At 44.8% G+C, this 20,298-nt stretch overlaps 1 protein-coding gene across 3 annotated transcripts in view; it reads left to right on the forward strand.

Moving 5' to 3' along the window:
* The window catches only part of DNAH9 (dynein axonemal heavy chain 9), a 318,684-nt gene that overhangs the window by 83,000 nt on the left and 215,386 nt on the right, over positions 1-20,298 (forward strand). For all 3 annotated transcript variants that reach the window (XM_082708418.1, XM_082708419.1, XM_082708420.1), the window contains 6 exons: positions 2,283-2,413; positions 2,748-2,874; positions 5,286-5,438; positions 6,622-6,747; positions 9,254-9,493; positions 9,769-9,929. In XM_082708418.1, the coding sequence (XP_082564544.1) occupies positions 2,283-2,413; positions 2,748-2,874; positions 5,286-5,438; positions 6,622-6,747; positions 9,254-9,493; positions 9,769-9,929 (938 nt within the window). The remainder of the gene's footprint in view (positions 1-2,282; positions 2,414-2,747; positions 2,875-5,285; positions 5,439-6,621; positions 6,748-9,253; positions 9,494-9,768; positions 9,930-20,298) is intronic.

Raw genomic sequence — 20,298 nt, forward strand, 5'->3', positions numbered from 1 at the left:
AGCAGCTACCCACTGGAAGGGAGCCTTGTTCCCAGGCAAACGCAAGTTCCTTTTCAGCAGGGAGTGGAACATGCCTGTGCCACCTGCTAAACACCAGCCTTCCACTCCATCCTGAGCAATGAATTTTGCAAAAATCTGCATTCTCCTCATTACTGCCTTCCCTGTGGTTGATTGCCCCTTCTAATCTGTCCTAATTTATGTGCCATTAGCTTACCCACCTCTTGAAGGACTCTAATTCATTAAATTTTTTATTTTATTTTATTTTATTTTTTTACTTTCTATTTTGCAGACATTCTCCTGTCTGCCTTGGGTACAGCAAGTTCTCCGCTTCCAAATTAGCTTGCTTCCAAGACGTCATGTATCTTTCGGGCCCCACTTAAAAAGTTAAAGCGTATTCCGTCCAAATGTTGTATTTTTCCAGCTCATCCCGCAAATGCTTCCTTCATGCGCTAATGCAGATGACAGGTTGTACATCTGGAATGAAAAGTAGCCGGAAACAGTTCCGAGAGAGATGTTGTCATGAGGCCACATTGAATAAGCCAGATTTTCTCTCCAGGGCGAGGGACTGAAGAAGAGTGGGTTCAATGAGGAGGTGAGGGCAGCGGTGGAGACTTTTGTAGAGGCTCTAAAGAAGGCTTTGGAGAACTTTCAACCACACATCAGAGAGAATCAGTATCATTGGCTTCTCCACAGTGGCGCACCAAGGTCCATGTGCGAAATACGGAAATGCGTTTATTTTCTCTGTATTAACAGCACAATCAAAAAGACAGTTTAAAACCATAATAAAATTTGTCATAATCTGACACCCTAACTGGTAACTATTTCCATTCCTCATGAATGTCTCCCAACTTGGCTTCATGTATAGACAGACTTTTTACATAATTGCTCGCTATGTAATGACGATTTTCTTTCCAGCTCTTTCTGTCGGAGCATTATTGTTCCATACTTCTGATATATCAATAACCTTGACACTTTCTCATCTTCCATGGGAGCAGAACACCTCATGAAGCAGTCATAATTTCCCCTGCCATCCTATTTTTAAATCTTCTTGGGAGAGGGGTTAGCTTTCCCACTTGTAGCTGTGGGATGTTGGGCAAATTACTTCACCTCTCTGTGCTCTGGTTTCCTCCTGTAAACTGGGACAAATACCAGCCCTCACTTTAGCGATGTAATTAAGCTATGCCCATAGCACATGCTGATACGAGTGTTGTCACGTAATAATAATGCCACAGGTACTGGGCTGAACCCTGCATATGTCATTGTCCTGGGCATTCCGACGACATCGCAGAGTGGTTGTGTGTTTGAGAATCAATAATAATTAATTCGACATCACATTTGCTGAAGAACATCTTTCTCTGGTTACATCAACTTTTGCACTGATCCAGGAGGAACACTGGACCCACTGTCCATCCTATGCAGCAAGTTATGTGTTTTATGCTAACAGTTCTCACAGAGTGGTCCTGGGACCCCGACCTTCATAAGGAAGCCTCAAGGTCAAGACTGTCTTAGTAATAATGCTAAGATGCTATTTGCCTTTTTCACTCTCATTTTTACATGCACACACAGGGGTTTTCCAGAGGTTTCCAGACACGTGACATCACAATGGATTGAATGCCAAGCAGGAAAGAAAATCTGGTCTTGTCCTAAGTCAGACATTAAATCTTGGGGGAAAAAAAAGTGAAACAAGGCTGCCTTCTCTTTGTTGTGGAAAATACAATTATTTTTGATAAAAGCATGTTATGTTACCATCGTGGGCTTAATATTGTTACTTTTTAAATGAATTAGCAGGGGTGCTGGGGTGGCTCAGTCAGCTAAGTGTCCAATTCTTGATTTCAACTCAGATCACAATCTCAGGGTCCTGGGATCAAGTTCCGTGTCGGGCTCTGTGCTCAGCTGGAGTCTGCTGGAGATTCTCTCTCTCCCTCTGCTCCTCCCCCTACACACTCTCTCCAAAAATAAATAGTTTTTTTTTTTTAAATAAATGAACAAACAAATATTTTTCAAAGTTCTCAAATTGAGCTTCCCACTGAGGAGATGCATTGGTGGATAGATTACCCACGTACACAAAACCTCTTTGCATTCCTCTGTGCTTTTTCAAAAACAGAAAGGGGGTTTATGACCAAAACGTTCAGGATAGTTCCTGAAGTTCTTTTAAGATCAAGATATTTCTCTCTTTGAGTTTTAGGACATCCCCAGCACCGGTTTCAGCTTCTGACGCTTCATGAGGGGATCTCCGAGTCCAAGAAAGCAAAAATTCATTTTCCCTCACGTGTTTATTTCAGGATTCCAAGAGGTTTGAAGGCATTGACAATGACTTTAAAGAACTAGCCTATGCTGCCCAGAAGACACCCAATGTGGTGGAAGCCACCAACCAACAAGGTCTCTATGAAAAACTGGAAGACCTTCAGAGCAGGTGATGGTCTGCTTGCTGCTGCCCCTTTTTGTCCTGGGGAGGGCCATGTTTCCTTTTCCCAATTCTGTCTCGGGGTTGCTTCCTTGAACTGCCCAAGTGAGTGTTTGGCATGCACACACACTTTGATTTGCCTGTAGAATAATGGGAGGTATTATTAGAAGCATTTTTTTCTGGTAGGAATGCATCAGTGTGTATATTTGCAAATACCCATGAGTGTTTCTTGCCCCAGATCTGCATACATTCCATACGCTGCATCTGTCTGCATTTTAGTCAAGTCTGTGCACCTGTGGGTCTAACCTGACTTCATCAGGAAATTCTGTGTCTGTGCCCTCAGGTTATACCTGTGTGAGAAGGCCCTGGCTGAGTACCTGGATACCAAAAGGCTCGCCTTCCCTAGGTTTTACTTTCTGTCCTCTTCAGACCTGTTAGACACCCTTTCCAATGGCACAGCGCCACAACAGGTAAGCTAGGGGGGAGCGCTCATGGAAACATCCAGAAGGACGGAGGGGGCTCCTGGTGGGAGGGTTCCAGGTTCCCATGACACCTCCTCTCCCTAGTGTTGTGGTTATTTCAGACCTGTGCTCCCACCAGCATCTCTGATGCCCCCTAAAAGGGAAACTTGGAGCTGGAGAAGGGCGAGGGGGCTCTAAGCCTTACAGAGAATGCCTTTGCTCTGATTCTGAAGAGACATCCAGGACATCACTGTCCAAAGTTATAGCTCAGATTTCCATGGGGGAGAAGACTGAAGGTTGTATTCACTCAACATTTTATGATTTTTGTGGAAAGAGTGTATATGAGGAGTTCAGAATTTGGGGTTCTAGCCTCTGGCTCTGGCCACTCATTGGCCAGGTTGCCTTGGTTGGGTGTCCCTTCTCTTTGACAAACTTCCCTCATCTGTAAAATAGCCACTATGCTACAAGGTTGGCTCATTTTTTTCCCCTTCATAGTAGAGTAACTAATTGGAGTGCTGTTGGTATTTGGGGTTGAGAGTCACTTGCCGGCGGGGGTCTGGTGCCTTAGAATCACTGGGAAGGCTTGGGAAAATGCAGATTTCTGAGCCCTCCCCCCAGAGCTCTAGACTGTTCTGTCTGTCTGGGTGGGGCTGGAGAATTTGCATTTCTAAGGGTTTCCCATGGGATGCTGCTGGTTTGGGAACCACATTTGGTGAGAGTGAGTGACCTTCCTAGACCAAAGGTCTGAGTGTCCCAAGCAATGGATAGGAGGGAGGGATGATGTCTCCACTTCATGCTCCTGTAGCTCTCCTTACTTCTCAACCTAACAAGACTCCAAGATTCTCAACCTAACAAGACTTTCTAGTTCTCCACTTTTCCTTTGAAGCTAGACAGTCAGAATACCCCATTCAGAAGTGACTCATCTGAGTTCTTTCCCCCGCTTTGGTATAATTTCATTATTCATTTGAAGTAGAGTCAAGTTCATTTCTTTCTCTTTGCCTTGAGTTTTGGGGGTTGGTTCCCACCCTCACTGACTGCAGTGTTTGAATACGTAGCATTCTAAAGTCACACTGTGCAAAAAGGTATACGGGCAGCACTCCTCCTCCTCTTCCTCCCCTCCACTTCCTCTAGGTCGCCGATCCCCCTCATTTCTGAGCGCAGACATGAGCGGATGTACATTTACATTTGCACACATACCTTTCCTTATTTCCCCTCCTTTCTCACACAAAAAGTAGCATACTGTATCTACTTGAATGCCATTTTTTTTCTGTACTGATGGGTCCTGGAAATCATGCCGTATCCATTTAAAGATATCGTCCTCATTTTTTTTTTTTTTTTTAAATATAGCTGCGTCATGCCCTGTGGGCTATACTATAGTTTGGCCAGAGGTTGTTTATATTATTTTATAATTCCAAATAATACGGCATTGAATAACGTTGGGGTTTTGTACTGTTGGAGGTCTGCCTTCTAGGTACATTCCTAGAGGTGGGATTTCTGGGTTAAAGGTAAGTGCTATGGGGTCAGGTTAGATGTTGCCCCATTTTCCCTCCACAGAAGTCCTAATTTTTTGCAGCGCCACCAACGATGGACGAGAGCTTCTCTGGTGGAGCCAAAAGATGGCACCCATGCATTTATTTTCTCTCTTTGTAATTAACTCTCCCAATTCCTGAACTGATGTTTTGGGTTTGCTGGTAAGAAGCAAATACTAAAGAGAGATTATCCCTAGAGGTAAAGTCTCCCCCCGCCTTTTTTTCTTTTCCTATAGATGGAATTCATTCCAGAGCAGCCCAGGTATGGTGGAGGTAAAATATTTATCACAGTAACATTCGAGTTCGAGATCATTGCCAGATCCTTTATACATGATGCATTCATTCTTAAATATTTTTTATTTCTCACTTTGTTTGAGTAAATCCTTAAGTTGCTCCCCCATTCTGAGAGATGAAGCATGAGAGGCTAACTCCTTAATTCTTTCCGTAACTGTGATCCTCTGCTGTTTTTATTGGTGAGTGATCGAATGGTTGAGTTTGGAATTCACGGGTCACGGCAATTTCTACTCACATCCCCTCAGATGCGGCGCAAAGACATCACCTGAGACATCATCTGAGGTCTACCTGCTTCCGGCCACCCCGCCCCCCACCAAATCTTTCTAGCTTGGATTCTAATTTCTTTCTGTTTGGATCTCTTTAGAGATCAAAATTTAAGTTATGATTCCCATGATTCCCACCAACTTTATATTCCTTTGACCACTCCTACCCAACTCAGTCAGTTCTAACCTCATACCACCATCATTCCCACAAGCTTCCCTCTAAATGTTTGGTATCCAACCCTCTAATAACTGTTAGACAGTAGACCTCTGAACAGTACTAATGAGTGTCTTCCTGGAACATCATCCAGTCCTTTGGTGTGGTTTCCCTTTGTAGGTCCAGCGCCATCTTTCCAAACTCTTTGACAATATGGCGAAGATGCAGTTCCAGTTGGATGCTGGTGAGCAACCAACCAAGATAAGTCTCGGCATGTACAGCAAGGAAGGAGAGTATGTGGCCTTCAGTGAGCCCTGTGACTGCAGCGGTCAGGTAGAGTAGAAGTCCTGTTCCCTCCCTCCTCATCCCCCTTCCCTCTCAAGTGTCTGCGTTCAAATACAGGCAGCCTCAACCTTCAGCATGGCCACCTTGACCTTGGGCCAGAACTGCTGTCTGTGTCCTGGGACTGCCAGCTCCTCTTCACTTGAACTGACATCGAAGAAGCTCCTAGTTCCTGCTCTCCTCTCTCCAGGAAGGACACATGTCAATATCCATCTGTCTTTCTTAACCAAAGACCTGTATGGAGAGGAATAAAATGCACATAAACTACTACCCTGTCAATGAGAAAAGGACTTTTAAAATGATTAGCAGCACTGGGAGGCTTTAACGTGACAACCCCCGGGGCACCCCACAGGGGAATCTGGCATGCTGACATCTTCCCCTGGAGAAAGTGCTCTTTGAAATCAGCCATTTTCCCGAGATGTCATTTCTCTGTACAAATACAGCACAGAGTCCCTTCCCCCCACAACCCCAGCCTTGGGAAAGCCAGATCCCACCCCACTCCAGGAACTACCACCTCTAAGTCTCCCTTGTGCAATTCAAGAAGCACAAAACATGGGATGGTTCCCTCCTTAACCCTCTTTCCTGTCCTCTTCCATCACTGCTAAAGTATAAGCCCTTCTTTGTTTCTTATGCTAAGCGATCCAACACAGCATTGTCCCGGGGCTTCTAATTGAGTCTAGCATCATACATGGAGAAAAGATCTTTTACAGAGGTCTCCCTTCATCTACGTGTTTCTTAGAAAGCAATTCTAATTGCAGGAAATGATCAGACATTCTTAGTTTTATAAGAAGTAACCCTGGGGTTTGATTCTGGATGTATCCTTTGGTAGACCAGAAAGCATTTAGTTGGAAAATATAATTCTGGCTGACATCTCCATCCTCAGTGTGGAAGAGCTTGTGAGAACTCAGGACTTACTGACCTTGCTCAACCCAGATTAAAACTTCCTTAAATGAAGCCTCCTCCTTTAACCTGCTGCTGAAACCTGTGTGTTCCAAATGGGCCTGTTGTTTATTAACTGAGCCTCATTCTCACCCATCGTTGTCCTGGGTCCAGAAACAAAATGGCTCCCTATGCCTTATGGTAGCCATCACCATTGTACATTTTCTTTCCTCCCTCCGGGTGAATGATCATACCTTCTTCAGAACCCAGCTTCTCACTCAGAGTTCTTTTTCAGGTAGAAATATGGTTGAACCGTGTGCTTGCCCATATGAGGGCCACAGTGAGGCACAGCATGACAGAAGGTGTAGTTGCCTATGAAGAAAAGCCAAGGGAACAGTGGCTCTTCGACTATCCAGCTCAGGTATTCTAACCAGGACCTTCGTTGGTCCCTGTCCTTTGCTGGGTCCTCTCTCTCTGGGGCCTCCTTCTGCCTTCAAGGGACACCTGATCTTAAATTTACTATGTGCTTCACAGTCAGGAAAGGCTGATCTGTGAAGGGGGTCAGCCAGAGGGAACAGGGGACTTGTCAGCCATGACGCACTCCAACTATTACCTTGGAGAACCAAGGGTTGGCCAACTTTACTCTCATGGCTACCATAGGGAGAAAATGTAAACCATTCAACTCATTGAGCCAACCTGCTTGGAATGTCCCAGGATATTCGCTGAGCACAGGTGACCCCCAACAGGGAACGAGACATCCTAAGATATCATAACCCTGCCCTAGTGAATCTCAGACTGACGTGGAAGTCAGTCACTTACCAATGAGACCTGGTACTCTGGGAGCACAGAGCCAGCTAGTAGGGTTCAGGAACCACCTCTTCCCTTCCCCCGCTGAGGATATGACATAGAAGCTGAGATTTGAAGTAGGAGCAAAGAAGTTAAAGATGGAGGGAAAGAGCCACCAAGCATGGGGAGTGCCATGAGCAAAGTCTCGGAAGCAAGAAAGAGCATCTCGTGGTTGAGGAACTGAATGTGGTTGCAGGAAGGGGAGGAGGGAGTAAGAGGCAGCAGATGGGGCCTGCAGAGGAAACTCAAAGCCAGTTCTGTGCACCACATGAGGGAGTCTGACTTGCTTCTGAGATGTATCTGAACCTTTTCCAGGCTTCTCAGGAGGAAGATGAGAGAAAGGCGTGAATTAATGAGAATTGTCTAGATGACTCTGGCTGCATGGTACCCTCTTGCCTTCCCCATTAGTGAAGGAGGGACGCTGGTGCTGGTACATTTGGGGGTTGCTGATTTTTCCTGGTAATTGAAGCCATAGGAGCAGAGAGGACCTGCCCCCATTTTGGAAAATACGTAGACGGAGATGAACACCCCCTTGAGCATCATGCAAAGATGGGGTCAGCAAGGAGGGGCCAGTAAAGCAGAATGAGAAACGGTGCCTTTTTAGAGAGAGGGAAAAGCAGGGAATGGTCATATTGGAAACCCAAAAAACTGTCAGCAGCAGGTGAGAGGTCAGTCATGCCATGCACTTGGCAGAGATCAAGCGAAATAAAGAGGCTGAGGGGCGTCCATGAACCTGGTGTGGCCATTTCAGGGAAGTGCCAGGTGGTGTCATGGTGCCAGGGGGAGGAGAAGGAAGAGGAAGGTGGCAAAATGTTGGCATCGAGTATAGACTTGGCAGCGAGTGTAGACAAAAAGAAGAAACGAGAAAGGGAGTCAGTACTGCGGAAGGGAAGAAATATTCTTTTAACTGTGCAGCTGTCACATTCCAATAAGATCCCAATGAGATCACAGTACAGGCAGAAGCGCGTGTCTAAACCCAAAGGCAAAATCAGATATAAGAGAGAAGGGTACATTTATATGACGGGTTTCTCTTTTTCACAAAGGGAATCATTCCTGTCAGGATTCCTGTTTACCCAAATCAGAATTTTGGGCCAAGAAAATGTGTTGCCTCCTGCTATTCTGACAGATCAAATGATACAACAGATGATCGATGCATCTAAATTCTCTACCATGAATAATCAAAATTCCGCCTTTTCCATCTTACGTTTCTCAGCAAACAGAGGAAACGTTCATTCAAATCCCTTTTCCCATTTATTTAATTTCAAACCTCTGAAAGACCCAAGTCCTGTTGACCACAGTGAATTTTGCTGTAGTTCACCTTGGTCTTCAAAAATAGGCTTTTTAAGGTGATAGGTTTTAAGAATTAAAAAATACATGTTGCAAAAGCACTACAGACAAGCAAAAATATATCGCAAGTGATCATTCCTGGCTTGCTAAGCTAGAACACTCAGACCACAAGAAGTTCAAGAAGAGCGGAACAAAGTCTGAGTGCTCTTGAGATGGTCAGTCAGCATATTGTTAACCTCCTAAGAGCAGGAAAGATGCTTCACCTGGGCTGTAGAAATGGAAAGATCAGTGTAGCAATCTAAAAGCCACTGACATTGACCAGAATGACTCTGGTTGTTTTCAACCAAACAATACATTTTTTTTTCCCCAAGAGTAGACTGCGCTTTCCCCACTTGGAACCACTTCCCATCTCCAAGGAGATGGAGACAAGTGGCTTACTTAGTCAAGGTTAATTCAGTCGGTTCTGACCTCATACATCATCATTCCCACAAGCTTCCCTTGAAATGTTTGGTATCCAATCCTCTAATGGCTGTCAGACAGTAGACCTCTGAACACTACTAATGAGTGTCTTCTGGACACATTGTCCAATCCTTTGGTGCGGTTTCCCTTCATAGGTCTAGTACCATCTTTCCAAACTCTTTGACAATATGGCAAAGATGCAGTGGAAGAGGGTGGGGAAGGGCTTACGTCACCCATGTGATTCCATTCTGGCTCTCACTGGGGGTGCATGAGTGGGCTGGTTTGGGAGACAGTCCTGGCGATGGCTTTCTTCTAAGTGGCTTCTCATGCCACAGGTGGCCCTGACCTGCACTCAGATCTGGTGGACCACAGAGGTGGGCATTGCATTTGCCAGGCTGGAGGAAGGCTATGAGAACGCCATGAAGGACTATTACAAGAAGCAAGTGGCCCAGCTCAAAACCCTCATCACCATGCTCGTTGGCCAGCTCTCAAAAGGGGACCGGCAGAAGATCATGACCATATGCACCATTGACGTGCACGCCCGGGATGTGGTGGCCAAGATGATTGCTCAGAAGGTGAGTCCCAGACCTGCAAGAGGGTCCCCCTTGGTGGGTAGTTATGCCATGAACAGTGGCATAAGGGAGAAGCTCACATACAGCTCAAACATGGGGGTTGCAGATTCTGTGGCAGCCAGAGAACTGGGAGAGGGTCATGGTGGCTGTCCCCAGCATCAGAGCAGCTCGTTGTCTCTGTGCCCTGGTGGGCTCCTCTTGCATCTCCTGTGGCCTGCAGGTCCTGTGCTGCCTGCTGGACAGGGACTCACCCCCAGTACTCTGCACCCTCTCTTCAGGTGGACAGTGCTCAGGCCTTCCTCTGGCTGTCCCAGCTGCGGCATCGTTGGGATGATGAGGCCAAACACTGCTTTGCCAACATCTGTGATGCACAGTTTCTCTATTCCTATGAGTACCTGGGAAATACGCCTCGCCTGGTGATCACGCCTCTGACGGACAGGTGAGCACAGGCATCAACGCCCCCACAGGGGACCCGACTGTGGTCTGCCTCAGGCTAGCTGTGGTCAACCATCACTTGCTACTTGTCCGCAGAGGTGGAGGGTTTTGGCCCCACCACACAACACACGTAAAAATCAAACTGGAAAGCCGTAGGGCAGGGGCCTTCTCAGAACGAACTCCCAAGCAAATCAGGGAGCTGTGATTAGTCTTGAGGAATTACTAGGGAGTCACACACACCTGAATCCTCACACCAGGTCTAACACATACCAGTTACTTGACCTTGAAAAGCTTGACCTAATTCTTGTTCTTGGTTTTCTTCTCTGTGGAACGGAGTTAGGAACACACACCTCACATGAGGTTCGTAAGGACAAAAGACAGTAATGCTGTAAGGAGTTCAGAATATCATAAGTGCTCAGTAGATGATCTTTTATTACTGTTCTCTCTCTTTTTTTTCTTTTTCTTATTTATTCAAATGAGAGAGAGCACAAGTTGGGGAAGGGACAGAGGAAGAGAGAGAAGCCGACTCCCTGCTGAGTAGGGAGCCTGACACGGGACTCGATCCCAGGTCCCTGAGATCATGACCTGAGCTGAAGGCAGTCGCTTAACTGACTGAGCCACCTAGGTGCCCCATTCCTATTTTCTTACCAATCGTCTGGCACATTTCTTGAGCACCTCTCACGCTGGGAATCCTATTAGAACCAGGGAGTCCCTGCCATGAAGGAGCTTATAATTTTTGGGGAACTGTAGCCTCTGACATTCATATTAATTCATGAATGAATTAATTCATTCATATTCATTCAATGAATGAATTCACACCAGTCCCCAAAGTAGTCACTGGGCATACAAAGGTGACTAAAACATTTCCTGTCCTTAAACTCCTATTCCAGTGAGGGAAATAAGACCTACACAGATAAAAATATACATAGCCCAAGGGGAAAGCATGCAGGACCATAGGGTAAGATAGGGCTCACAGCCATTTGCCACCAATTTCCAAGCAAGTGACTTAGCCATAAGCCCTCTGAGCACTGGAGATCCTGCCCACCACAGGAAGAAGAGGACCGGGAATGCACCAGGGAATGGGTGGCATTGGATCTGGACCTGGGAGGAAGTGTAGGACTCCTAACAGCTTCATGGTAGGTTAGAATGACTGCCAACGGGTCCATGCAATTGTACAGAAATCTGAGTGTGCGTTGTCACTGTTTCTGGTGAGAGAGTCTACGGCATCCATTACTTGTGAAAGTGGTCTAGGATCCCCAGAAACTGAAGAATGACCGATAAGCATACTGGAAAATGGAATTTTGTGTGCAAAGGCATGGAAATGGGAAAATCCAAGACCTGTTCCTGGAAGAGGGGATAGACTCTTGACTTGGGGGGATATGGTTGGTCATAAGCCTGGTAAGATGGGTCAGAATCCTGACTAGAAGGTATGAATCATACCTTCTTTACCCAGTAAGTAGTGATCAATTATTGGAGATTCTTCATAAGAGGAGCAAATCAATGAAAACTTTACTTTTAGGAAGATTTATCTGATAGCACAGCCTGGGCAAAGGAGAGTGAGGATGGGCTACTGTAACTCTGTTGAGATTTCTGTAAAGTCTACTAAGAGTGCATGCCCTTTCCCTTCTATTTCCATTGAGTGCTAAATCCCTTCTTCTCCAAACTGAGTCACGTACCTGAATGGCTGGCTTGCTCTAAGTAAGTGACTTGCGGTTGGTGAAGACATTGTCATCATCTGTGAAGGTTAGAATGGCCACACAGAATCAGTGCCATCTTTTATTTAATTTTCTCCTGCCACCTGCCTTCTGGTCAGATCCTCAGTTGTGTTTCCAAGATAGGCTGAGTGGAATCGTGATCACGGTACTCATGGGACGAAATGGGATGTGGGAATATCCCAACATCGTCCAGAGAACCAGACCTCATCGTTCATCTCTCCTCTCTGCCCCGATGCTGTACATTTCTTTAATTCATCTTCCTACCCAGTCTGGAAAGATCTTCTACCCAGAGTCCCCCTCAAACCTTTCCATGTTTACTCTTAGATGCCATGTTTTTGGGGGGGTTAGGAGCCCACAGAGGCCACATCATTGTCTCTGGTCACTCCCCACTGCACTTAGACTAAAATCTGAATTCCCTATGGGACCTAACAATTCCTGTCTGCTGCCCCGACACCTCAGTCCCTGCACTCCAGCCCCACTGGCCTCCTTTCTGTTCCTTGATCCCCTTAAATTAGAACCTTATATACATGGGGGGGGGGGGTCCCTTGTCCAGGAATGTCTTTCCCATGCTCACTGTTCCATAGTCACCTTCTCATCCTTTCATTCTGTCCTCAGACCTGAGGAGAACTTCCACAACCTCTCTTACTAAAATCCCGCCTCACTCTGCCTCCTCACACACACACAGCAATAACCAAGATGGTTCCCAGTGTTTACCTTCTTCCTAACATCTCCCACATTCTGCAAACACCTTGCTTGCTTGTTTGTTGGCTATATTTCCCTTTGGAATGGAAGCTCTTTCCCATCAAGGAGCTTTGTCTGTCTTGTCCATTGCTGTGTCACCAGCACCTAGCAGACCTTGAAATTAGTATGTCGAATGAATGATTGGTGGCTGAGTATTGAAGACCCAGACTGTGGGAATAGACAGGATCAAAAAAGAGGGGGACTCAGGAGACAGGTGGAGGACTCATGCCTTGGCTCCCAAAGAAGGAGGAACAGCTACTCTGTCTTCTGCTCTGAGCTGGGGACCAGCAACTCCTCCAGGCCCTAGCTTAGGACAAAAGGCAGAGAGACATCTGTTCCGAAAGAGACACGAATTTCTCTGCAGCTGGGACAGTGTTGGCAACAGCAGGTCTTGGGGGGGTTGGCCATCTTAGGGTTGTACTTGGCCTTCACTCGGGATCAGTCCCTTCAAGGCACTCATTTGCTGTGGCTCAAAGGAAAGGTTCTCCCCCCTCACACTTCATTCAGAGTGGACCCTCTCATGTGTCTTTGTCTTAATAGTGACTCTCAGTAAGACACCAGCCCTAAGCAGGAAGGAAATCTGGCCCAGGATCTTCTTTGGCAGTGAGTTTTTCTGCCAGCCTTGGAGGAGAAGCTAATAGTTGGGGAATTTACATCACTTGCAACAGAATGATGAAGCCATTTTATATTTGAACCATTCAATTAATGTCTATCTCTTGCCCTAGACTGTATGTTACGTGGTGACATTGACCTTGATCTACTCACTGCTCTGCCATGTGGGACCCAACACCACGTGGGGCACCTGATAGGCATTCAAGAAATTCACTCCTTTAGCAAATTCAGTGAAACGATTTCTGAGACTTGAGTATGTGTCTTAGCTTCCTTATACCTGTCAGAACGTATCTTCTTCCTTTCTGCAGACATATCAGATGTTATCATTCCAAGTGATAAAAGTGCAAGACTTTCCGTTTCCCTGAGCCTTCACACCCGCCCAAGGGTCGGAGAAGATAATTGCCTTGTTTGAGTTTAGAAGCCTGTAGTACTCTAAAGCCAAACGCCTTCGAGAGAGGGAGAGGGTAAAGCTTTGACAAGGAATTATCTCTAAAACAGGAATTTATCACCCCTTCTATGGAACAATGCAAATAAGAACTAGAAAAGAACATTTCCTGCAAATAATGGTGAATACTATATAGACCTTGACCTCGTTTTGCACCTTACTTGCTTTTCTGACAAAATGGTACGTCGTGAATATTTATATGTAAAATTCTATTTTCTCATTGACTTCCATTATTAGCTCAAGAAATGTTTTGCCCAGAAAAAAAAGAAGAAAAGAAAAAGAAAATGGCCTTAGCACAGAGAATCACATTTTAAAGAGCGTTCACCCTTTGCTGGTGTGTAGCCTAAGTACATTTAATTCTCTCCTGCCGGAGGAATTAATCAAATGGACAATTGATCCATACAACCTTTGCACATTCATTAAAAGCATCCCTGCATTACAGTACATCCGACTGATTATGCCTATTTCTTTGGAATTTCCCACTGCCCGGATGGGACCTGAATATGTAAGTGAGTGCAGTGGCTTCACCACCATCCGGGGGCTCGGGCCCAGCACTAAGCTGAAGAAATAAATGGAAATGCTTTTTCAGGCTGAACAAAAGCAATTCACATAAGTTGTTTCTCAACCTTTGGATGACCTCCTTCCCCCCCTCCCCGCCCCCATAACTCCCCTCCCGTCACCTTCACACCCAGCCGCCCCTTTCTGCCCTGCGCTGTGCTAAGTACTGTTTTAATCAAGTGCTTATCGAGTTAGAGTACCTTCTAATTTCTCAGGAACTACTGCAAGCAGGTGAGATATAATTGACCCAAGAGTCTTTGAAGGTGATTGGCCGGGGAAGGGCACAGCTAGCAAAAGTCCTGCGCTTTCCAAGTTTCTATCGCAGTTTTTATCAGAAAACTTAGTGCTCTGCAAGCCAAGATGTAAAGTCGTGCAGAGATAACCATTGTTAATATCTAGTCTGTTAACTTCTGCCTGGAGATTTTGACAAATAGCAATTGCCATCATATGCTTTATGTAAAAAAATGGTAGATTGCTTTTTTTTTTTTTTTAATTTATTTGTTGGAGAGAGAGAGAGAGCACAAGCAGGCAAAGGGGCAGAGAGAGAAGCAGGCTCCCGCATGTGGGGCTTGATCCCAGGACCCTGAGATCACAGCCTGAGCCAAAGGCAGCAGCTTAACCGACTGAGCCACACAGGCGTCCCTGCTTTTTTTTTTTTTTTTAAACATAACCTTGTATCGTGTGCGTATTCTCAAAACATGCTTCTGAAACACTCTAAGAGCTGATTTACCTTCTCTTCACAAGCGTCCCATCATTTCTGTAACACACCCATAGTATGAAATGTTTGAGTCACATCTAAGCCTTTAGTATTAAAAATGAATCTGCCATGAACTTGCTTATACTTTTTTTAATGATATTTCTCATTATTTCTCGAGGAGAGATTCCAGGAGGAAGGATAATTAGATGACACATACTTTAAAATTAATCTTGAAACAAGTATCGTTACCACTCTCACTGGCCGTTTACGAGAATGTTCACCTCTCAACATCCTCACCAGCATTCAGTGTTATTTTTTAAAGTATTGTTAATTTTGTACATCAGTATAGTATCTCACTTGGATTTGGATGTCCTTAATTACTCACAGACTTGAGCATTTCTATGTGTTTATGACTATGAGATTTTCCTTTCCTGTGAATTATTTATAACTGTCATTGCCCTTTTTATTACTTTTATGTTTAGAAAGCCCCTGCCATTTCAAGATCAACTTAATATTCATTATATATTTTAAAGATTTTACTTATTTATTTATGAGAGAGAGAGCACACACAAGCAGGCAGAGGGGCAGGCAGAGGCAGAGGAAAAGCAGGCTCCACACTGAGCAAGGAGCCCGACCTGGGGCTCCATCCTAGGATCCTGACCTGAGCCGAAGGCAGAGGCCTTAACCCACTGAGCCACTCAGGCATCCCAATATTCACTTTATTTTATTGTGATTTATTTTATTTCTCCACTTTTCAGTGTCTTTGGTAAACTTTTTGACCATTGAGTTAGATGAGTGTTCTTACCAAAACATTTTTGGTTATGAGTGATAGTAGCCAAGCCTAAACTAACATAAACAGAGGGAGGACCTGTTTGAGTCTAGCTTGTTCCGTGTAGAAGCTCCGGGCCCAGAAAGGAACTCTCAGCAATGGGACACTCTCCTATCATGGCTCTTGTTTCCTTCTGAGCGTTGTCTTCTTTCTTGCATGGGTTTTCTTTGGATAGTAGCAAGGGTGGTCTCCATGCCCATGACTTTGGGATTCCTGGTCCAGGAAGAAGAGGGATCCCTTCCCTGTCTTTCTCAGCACCATAGGGACCTATGGTGCTGAGAACTCCTTCAGGGGACCCTGATGTGTCCCATTTAGATCCCGTGTCAATCTCTGCATCCATTACTGGAGCCAGTGAGCTCCATCATTTTGCCCAGCCCTAGCCTTGTGCCCATGCCTGGGAAGGTGGGAGATCCTTTGATTGAAGGCCATGTAGACAGAGGGCTTTTACCATATGTGTGCGATCCTGAGCAAAAAACACCCACAGAAACGATGGCAGGGAATACTTTATTTCTTTGGTTTCTAAGTAACTGATGGGCACATTTTTTAGTGAGTAATATGCCATTTCCCTCACCCATTTATGATGTTCGCTCTACAAGTTCCAAAATTCCGAGTTACCACACTGTCTCAAAATGTCTGTTCTGTCTCATCTTCATGCCCAGCACTGTGCCATATTATTTAAAGACCGTGCCTTTGTCCTGAGTTCTATTTATATAGTTAAGGTCCCACATCATCTTTTATTTTTTATTTTATTTTATTTTTTTTATTTGATAGAGAGATCACAAGCAGGCAGAGAGGCAGGCAGAGAGAGAGGGGGAAGCAGGCTCCCCACTGAGCAGAGAGCCCGATGTGGGGCTCAATCCCTGAGATCATGACCTGAGCTGAAGGCAAAGGCTTTAGCCCACTAAGCCACCCAGGCGCCCGCACATTATCTTTTATATATGTATTATATATATATAAATTTTTCTTTGCTCTTCTATTTCTTTTCAAATAAACTTGAATCATTTTTTTTCTTAAAGATTTTATTTATTTATTTGACAGAGAAAGACATACTGAAAGAGGGAACACAAGCAGGGGCAGTGGGAGAGGGAGAAGCAGGCTTCCTGCCAAGCAGGGAGCCTGACGGGGGGCTCAATCCCAGGACCCTGGGATCATGACCTGAGCCAAAGGCAGATGCTTAACTACTGAGCCACCCAGCCACCCCTGAACTTGACTCATTTTTTCAAGTTACAGAATATAAATGGTTAGGGTTCTGGTCAGCAAGCCTTAATATCTTCCAGTTAATTTGGAAGGAAGAACCATTTTTAAAACATGTGATATTTTTATGTTGCTCCCTATCTTGAACTATGTTTGAATATCTTGCAGTTACATCAGAAAAGCGCCTAAGTATTGTTATATGGGTTTTGAGTATTCATATTATCACTAGGTGTTCTTAAAAATGCTGTTGCTATATAAGGTAGTTTTTTCCACAATATATGTTTTTAAACAACTTGATCGAGGTTTCTTTCATGCATCAAAAAGTTTTACCCTTTCCAAGTACGCCCCTGAATGGTTTTTAGAAACTTTACCAAGTGGTGTAAGCATCACCATAAATCAATTTTACGGCATTTTTTATCCTCCTCCATAAGATTCCTGATGCCCATTTATGTGCCCATTCCTGTCCCCAGCCCCAGAAAACCCACTTTCTGTCTCTCTAAACTTGTCTTATTCCAGAAATTTCTTAGAAATGGAGCCATACGATGTGCGGCCCCTCGTTTCCAGCTTCTTTCAATTTACGCATAGTCCCGGGGCTTCGTCCGTGATAGAGCATGTGTCTGTAATCTTTTACTTTTTATTTCTGAATAACATCCCATTTTATAGACAGGACACATTTTGTCTATCCAGGCACCAGCTGATGGACACTGAGGTTATTTCTGGTTTGGGGCTATTAAAAATCATGCTGCCGTGAACAAGTCTTTGTGTTGGCTTAAGTTTTCATTTCTCTTGGGCACATACCCAGGAGGGGAATTGCTGGGTGGTATCACTGTTTCATGTTTAACTTTTTCGGAAGCCACCAAGCTATTTTCCAAAGTGGTGGAATCATTTCATGCCCCCACGAGTAGTGGAGTATAAGTGTCCTCCTTTCTCTACAGCCTGGACAACTTTGTTGTTATCTCTCTTGTTTATTACAACCACTGAGTAGTATCCATTGAAGTAGTATCTCGTCAGAGTTTTCACTGACATTTCCCTAATAAAGATGTTGAGCACCTTTTTATGGTCTCATTAACCAATTGGAGATCTTCCTTGGCATAATCCCATTCAAATCTTTTGCCTACTGTTTGATTGATCTCTTTGTCCTCTCCTTGAATTGGAAGAATTCTTTGAACCTTCTTGTTATATTGCACACGTGTTCGTAACTATCCTGTCCCAGTCTCCTGCTTACCTCTTCTCTTTCTCGATGGCGTCTTTTGAAGTGCAGAAGTTGTTAATTTTGATGAGGTCCAATCTGTCTGTCTTTTATGCACCATGCTTTAGGTGTTGTGGCTAAGAAATCTTTGCTCAATTTCACCATATCTTTCTTTATCCCTCTTTTCACTCGTATATAGCAGAACACTGATTTTTATAAATTCATCTTTTATTCTGCCCATCTACTGCCCTCTGTTAAAAATTTGAAGAATTTTGTTTCAGATTCTCTTGAGTTTTCTTTGTGACTTCTAGAATGTCCACTTATATTCGAGACATACAGCATAAAGCATAGTTGTACCAACTCAGGTTTCATACTAGGTATGTTGTCATTTTTTTAAGATTTATTTATTTCCTTTGGGGGGGGGTGGGGCAGAGGGAGAGAGAATCCTCAAGCGGACTTCCCATTGAGTGCAGAACCCCGGGCAGGGCTCAGTCTCATGACCCAGGAGGTCATGACTTGAGCTGCATCAAGAGTTGGATGCTTACCCAACTGAGCCACCTCGGTGCCCCAGTGTGCTATTGTCTTCACTAAAGAGATCACTTATCAGCCAATGCTCTTTCTGCCATGTTTTGAGAGCGACATTTACCAACTAGTGTGGGCAAAGAGAAAGATGAGCACTGGGTGACAAAGGAGCTCAGAACCAAATGGCATAAGAAACAGATCGTAGAATCCGGGGCATCTAGGTTGAGGACAGCATTTGAAATTTAAATATTCAAGTGTTATCGGAGGGACAGATTTGTTTTAGGCTGATGCTGAGGATAGTCTTCTGTCGATGGTGTTTCTCATTTTGAGCCTGACACCTCTTAAAAGCCATGGATCGGTTCAAGTTCACGTTGTTGGGTCAACCCCATCTTTTTCAACTGTTGAGATTATTTAGAATATCAGACTATCTTGTATATAATCAGTTATGTCTTCATTCAAGTTGTCAATAGCAATAACAAACAGCAGGGACCTGAGTCCTGCTGATGTCACCAGAGGCCCCCCCACCAGGGAGGGATCGTTGGCATCCATGTTCATTCCACAGTTAAGATTACTGAGCCGTGTGGTAGGGAGAATTCCAAGAACGTGATCTCCAGTGACCTTTTTCCTTGTATGAGCTCCTCCCCCTTTGAGTGCAGGTGAAAACCGTAAATATCATGGTATCATTCCCATGATAACGTTTTGTTTTATGGCAAGAGGGAAATTATTCAAAGTAACCATACGAGACCTTGAAAGCAGAGCTTTCTCCTGGCGGAGGACAGAAGGGGAGGTCAAGAGAGATTTGAAACCTAAGAAAACTTTGACATGCCCTTGCTGATTTTAAAGGCGGAGGGAGCCATATGCAAAGATGGGAGAGCATGGCCTCCAGGAGCCAAACCATCCAATGCCCAACAGTAACCAACAAGGACTTCAGTCCTACAAATGGTAGGAACTTAATTCTGCCAAGAACTTAAGTGAGTTAGGAGGCAGATGCTTCCCCAGAGTGTTCAGATAAGAGTCCAGCCAACTGATAACCTTGATTTTGGTCTTATGAGACCCTCCATAGAGGAGCCACTTAGACTTCTGACCTCAAAGAGGGAGGCAATAAAGGGGTGTTATTTTAAGCCACTTCGTTTATGGTGATTTCTTACACAGCAGTAGAAAGTGAATACAAACCAACTATGATTTCACCAGCTCTAAGATTAGTCAGACCACATTTCTGGGATAGCAACAGGCTATTTATAGCTGAAATCAAGAAGCCTCGGCTTTGATGTTTTCTCTAAGCTGCCAATTGAATAACTGTATCAAAAAAGAAAAGCTACATTGTGTGTATTTGTTACCTTAAAAAATAATACCTTAAACTTGGATTGGCCTTCTCTTTTCAAGGCCCCTTCCTATCTCTTGTATCATCTTACCCTCACAAAAGCCTGCTTGGGGAGATAAGAATAAGACCTATAGAAGTCATTTGCCCAAAGAGAACAAGATTGACATCGCTTGATATTAGGAAAGCCTTTCAAACAATTACACAGACCCACTGTGGAAGGGGCTGCCTTCTGGAATCCTGCCCCGCTGTGGGGAAGAGGCTCTGTGGTCCTCTTGGAAGGACTTGATGGGAGAGAGCTTGGCTTGGTGAAGAGGCCAGACCCCTGAGGTCTGCCCCAGCAGGAAAGGGTCTGCGTGTCCAGGAAAAACCAGACAAACTTAATCTGCAGGCATGTTGGGCCCAGTCGGTCAGGTGAAATCGCCTCCTGCAGGAGTCCCTGCCATTCCTACAGTCACTATTGGTTCAAAGCAGCAAAGGTACTGAACTTGGTGCAAAGCCAAACCCACGTGATGGATTCCAGAGACATCTTTTGAAAGGCACCAAGGGTTGT

Source organism: Mustela nivalis (assembly GCF_964662115.1).
Source record: "Mustela nivalis genome assembly, chromosome: 17".
In the NCBI taxonomy this organism is placed as follows: Eukaryota; Metazoa; Chordata; class Mammalia; order Carnivora; family Mustelidae; genus Mustela; species Mustela nivalis.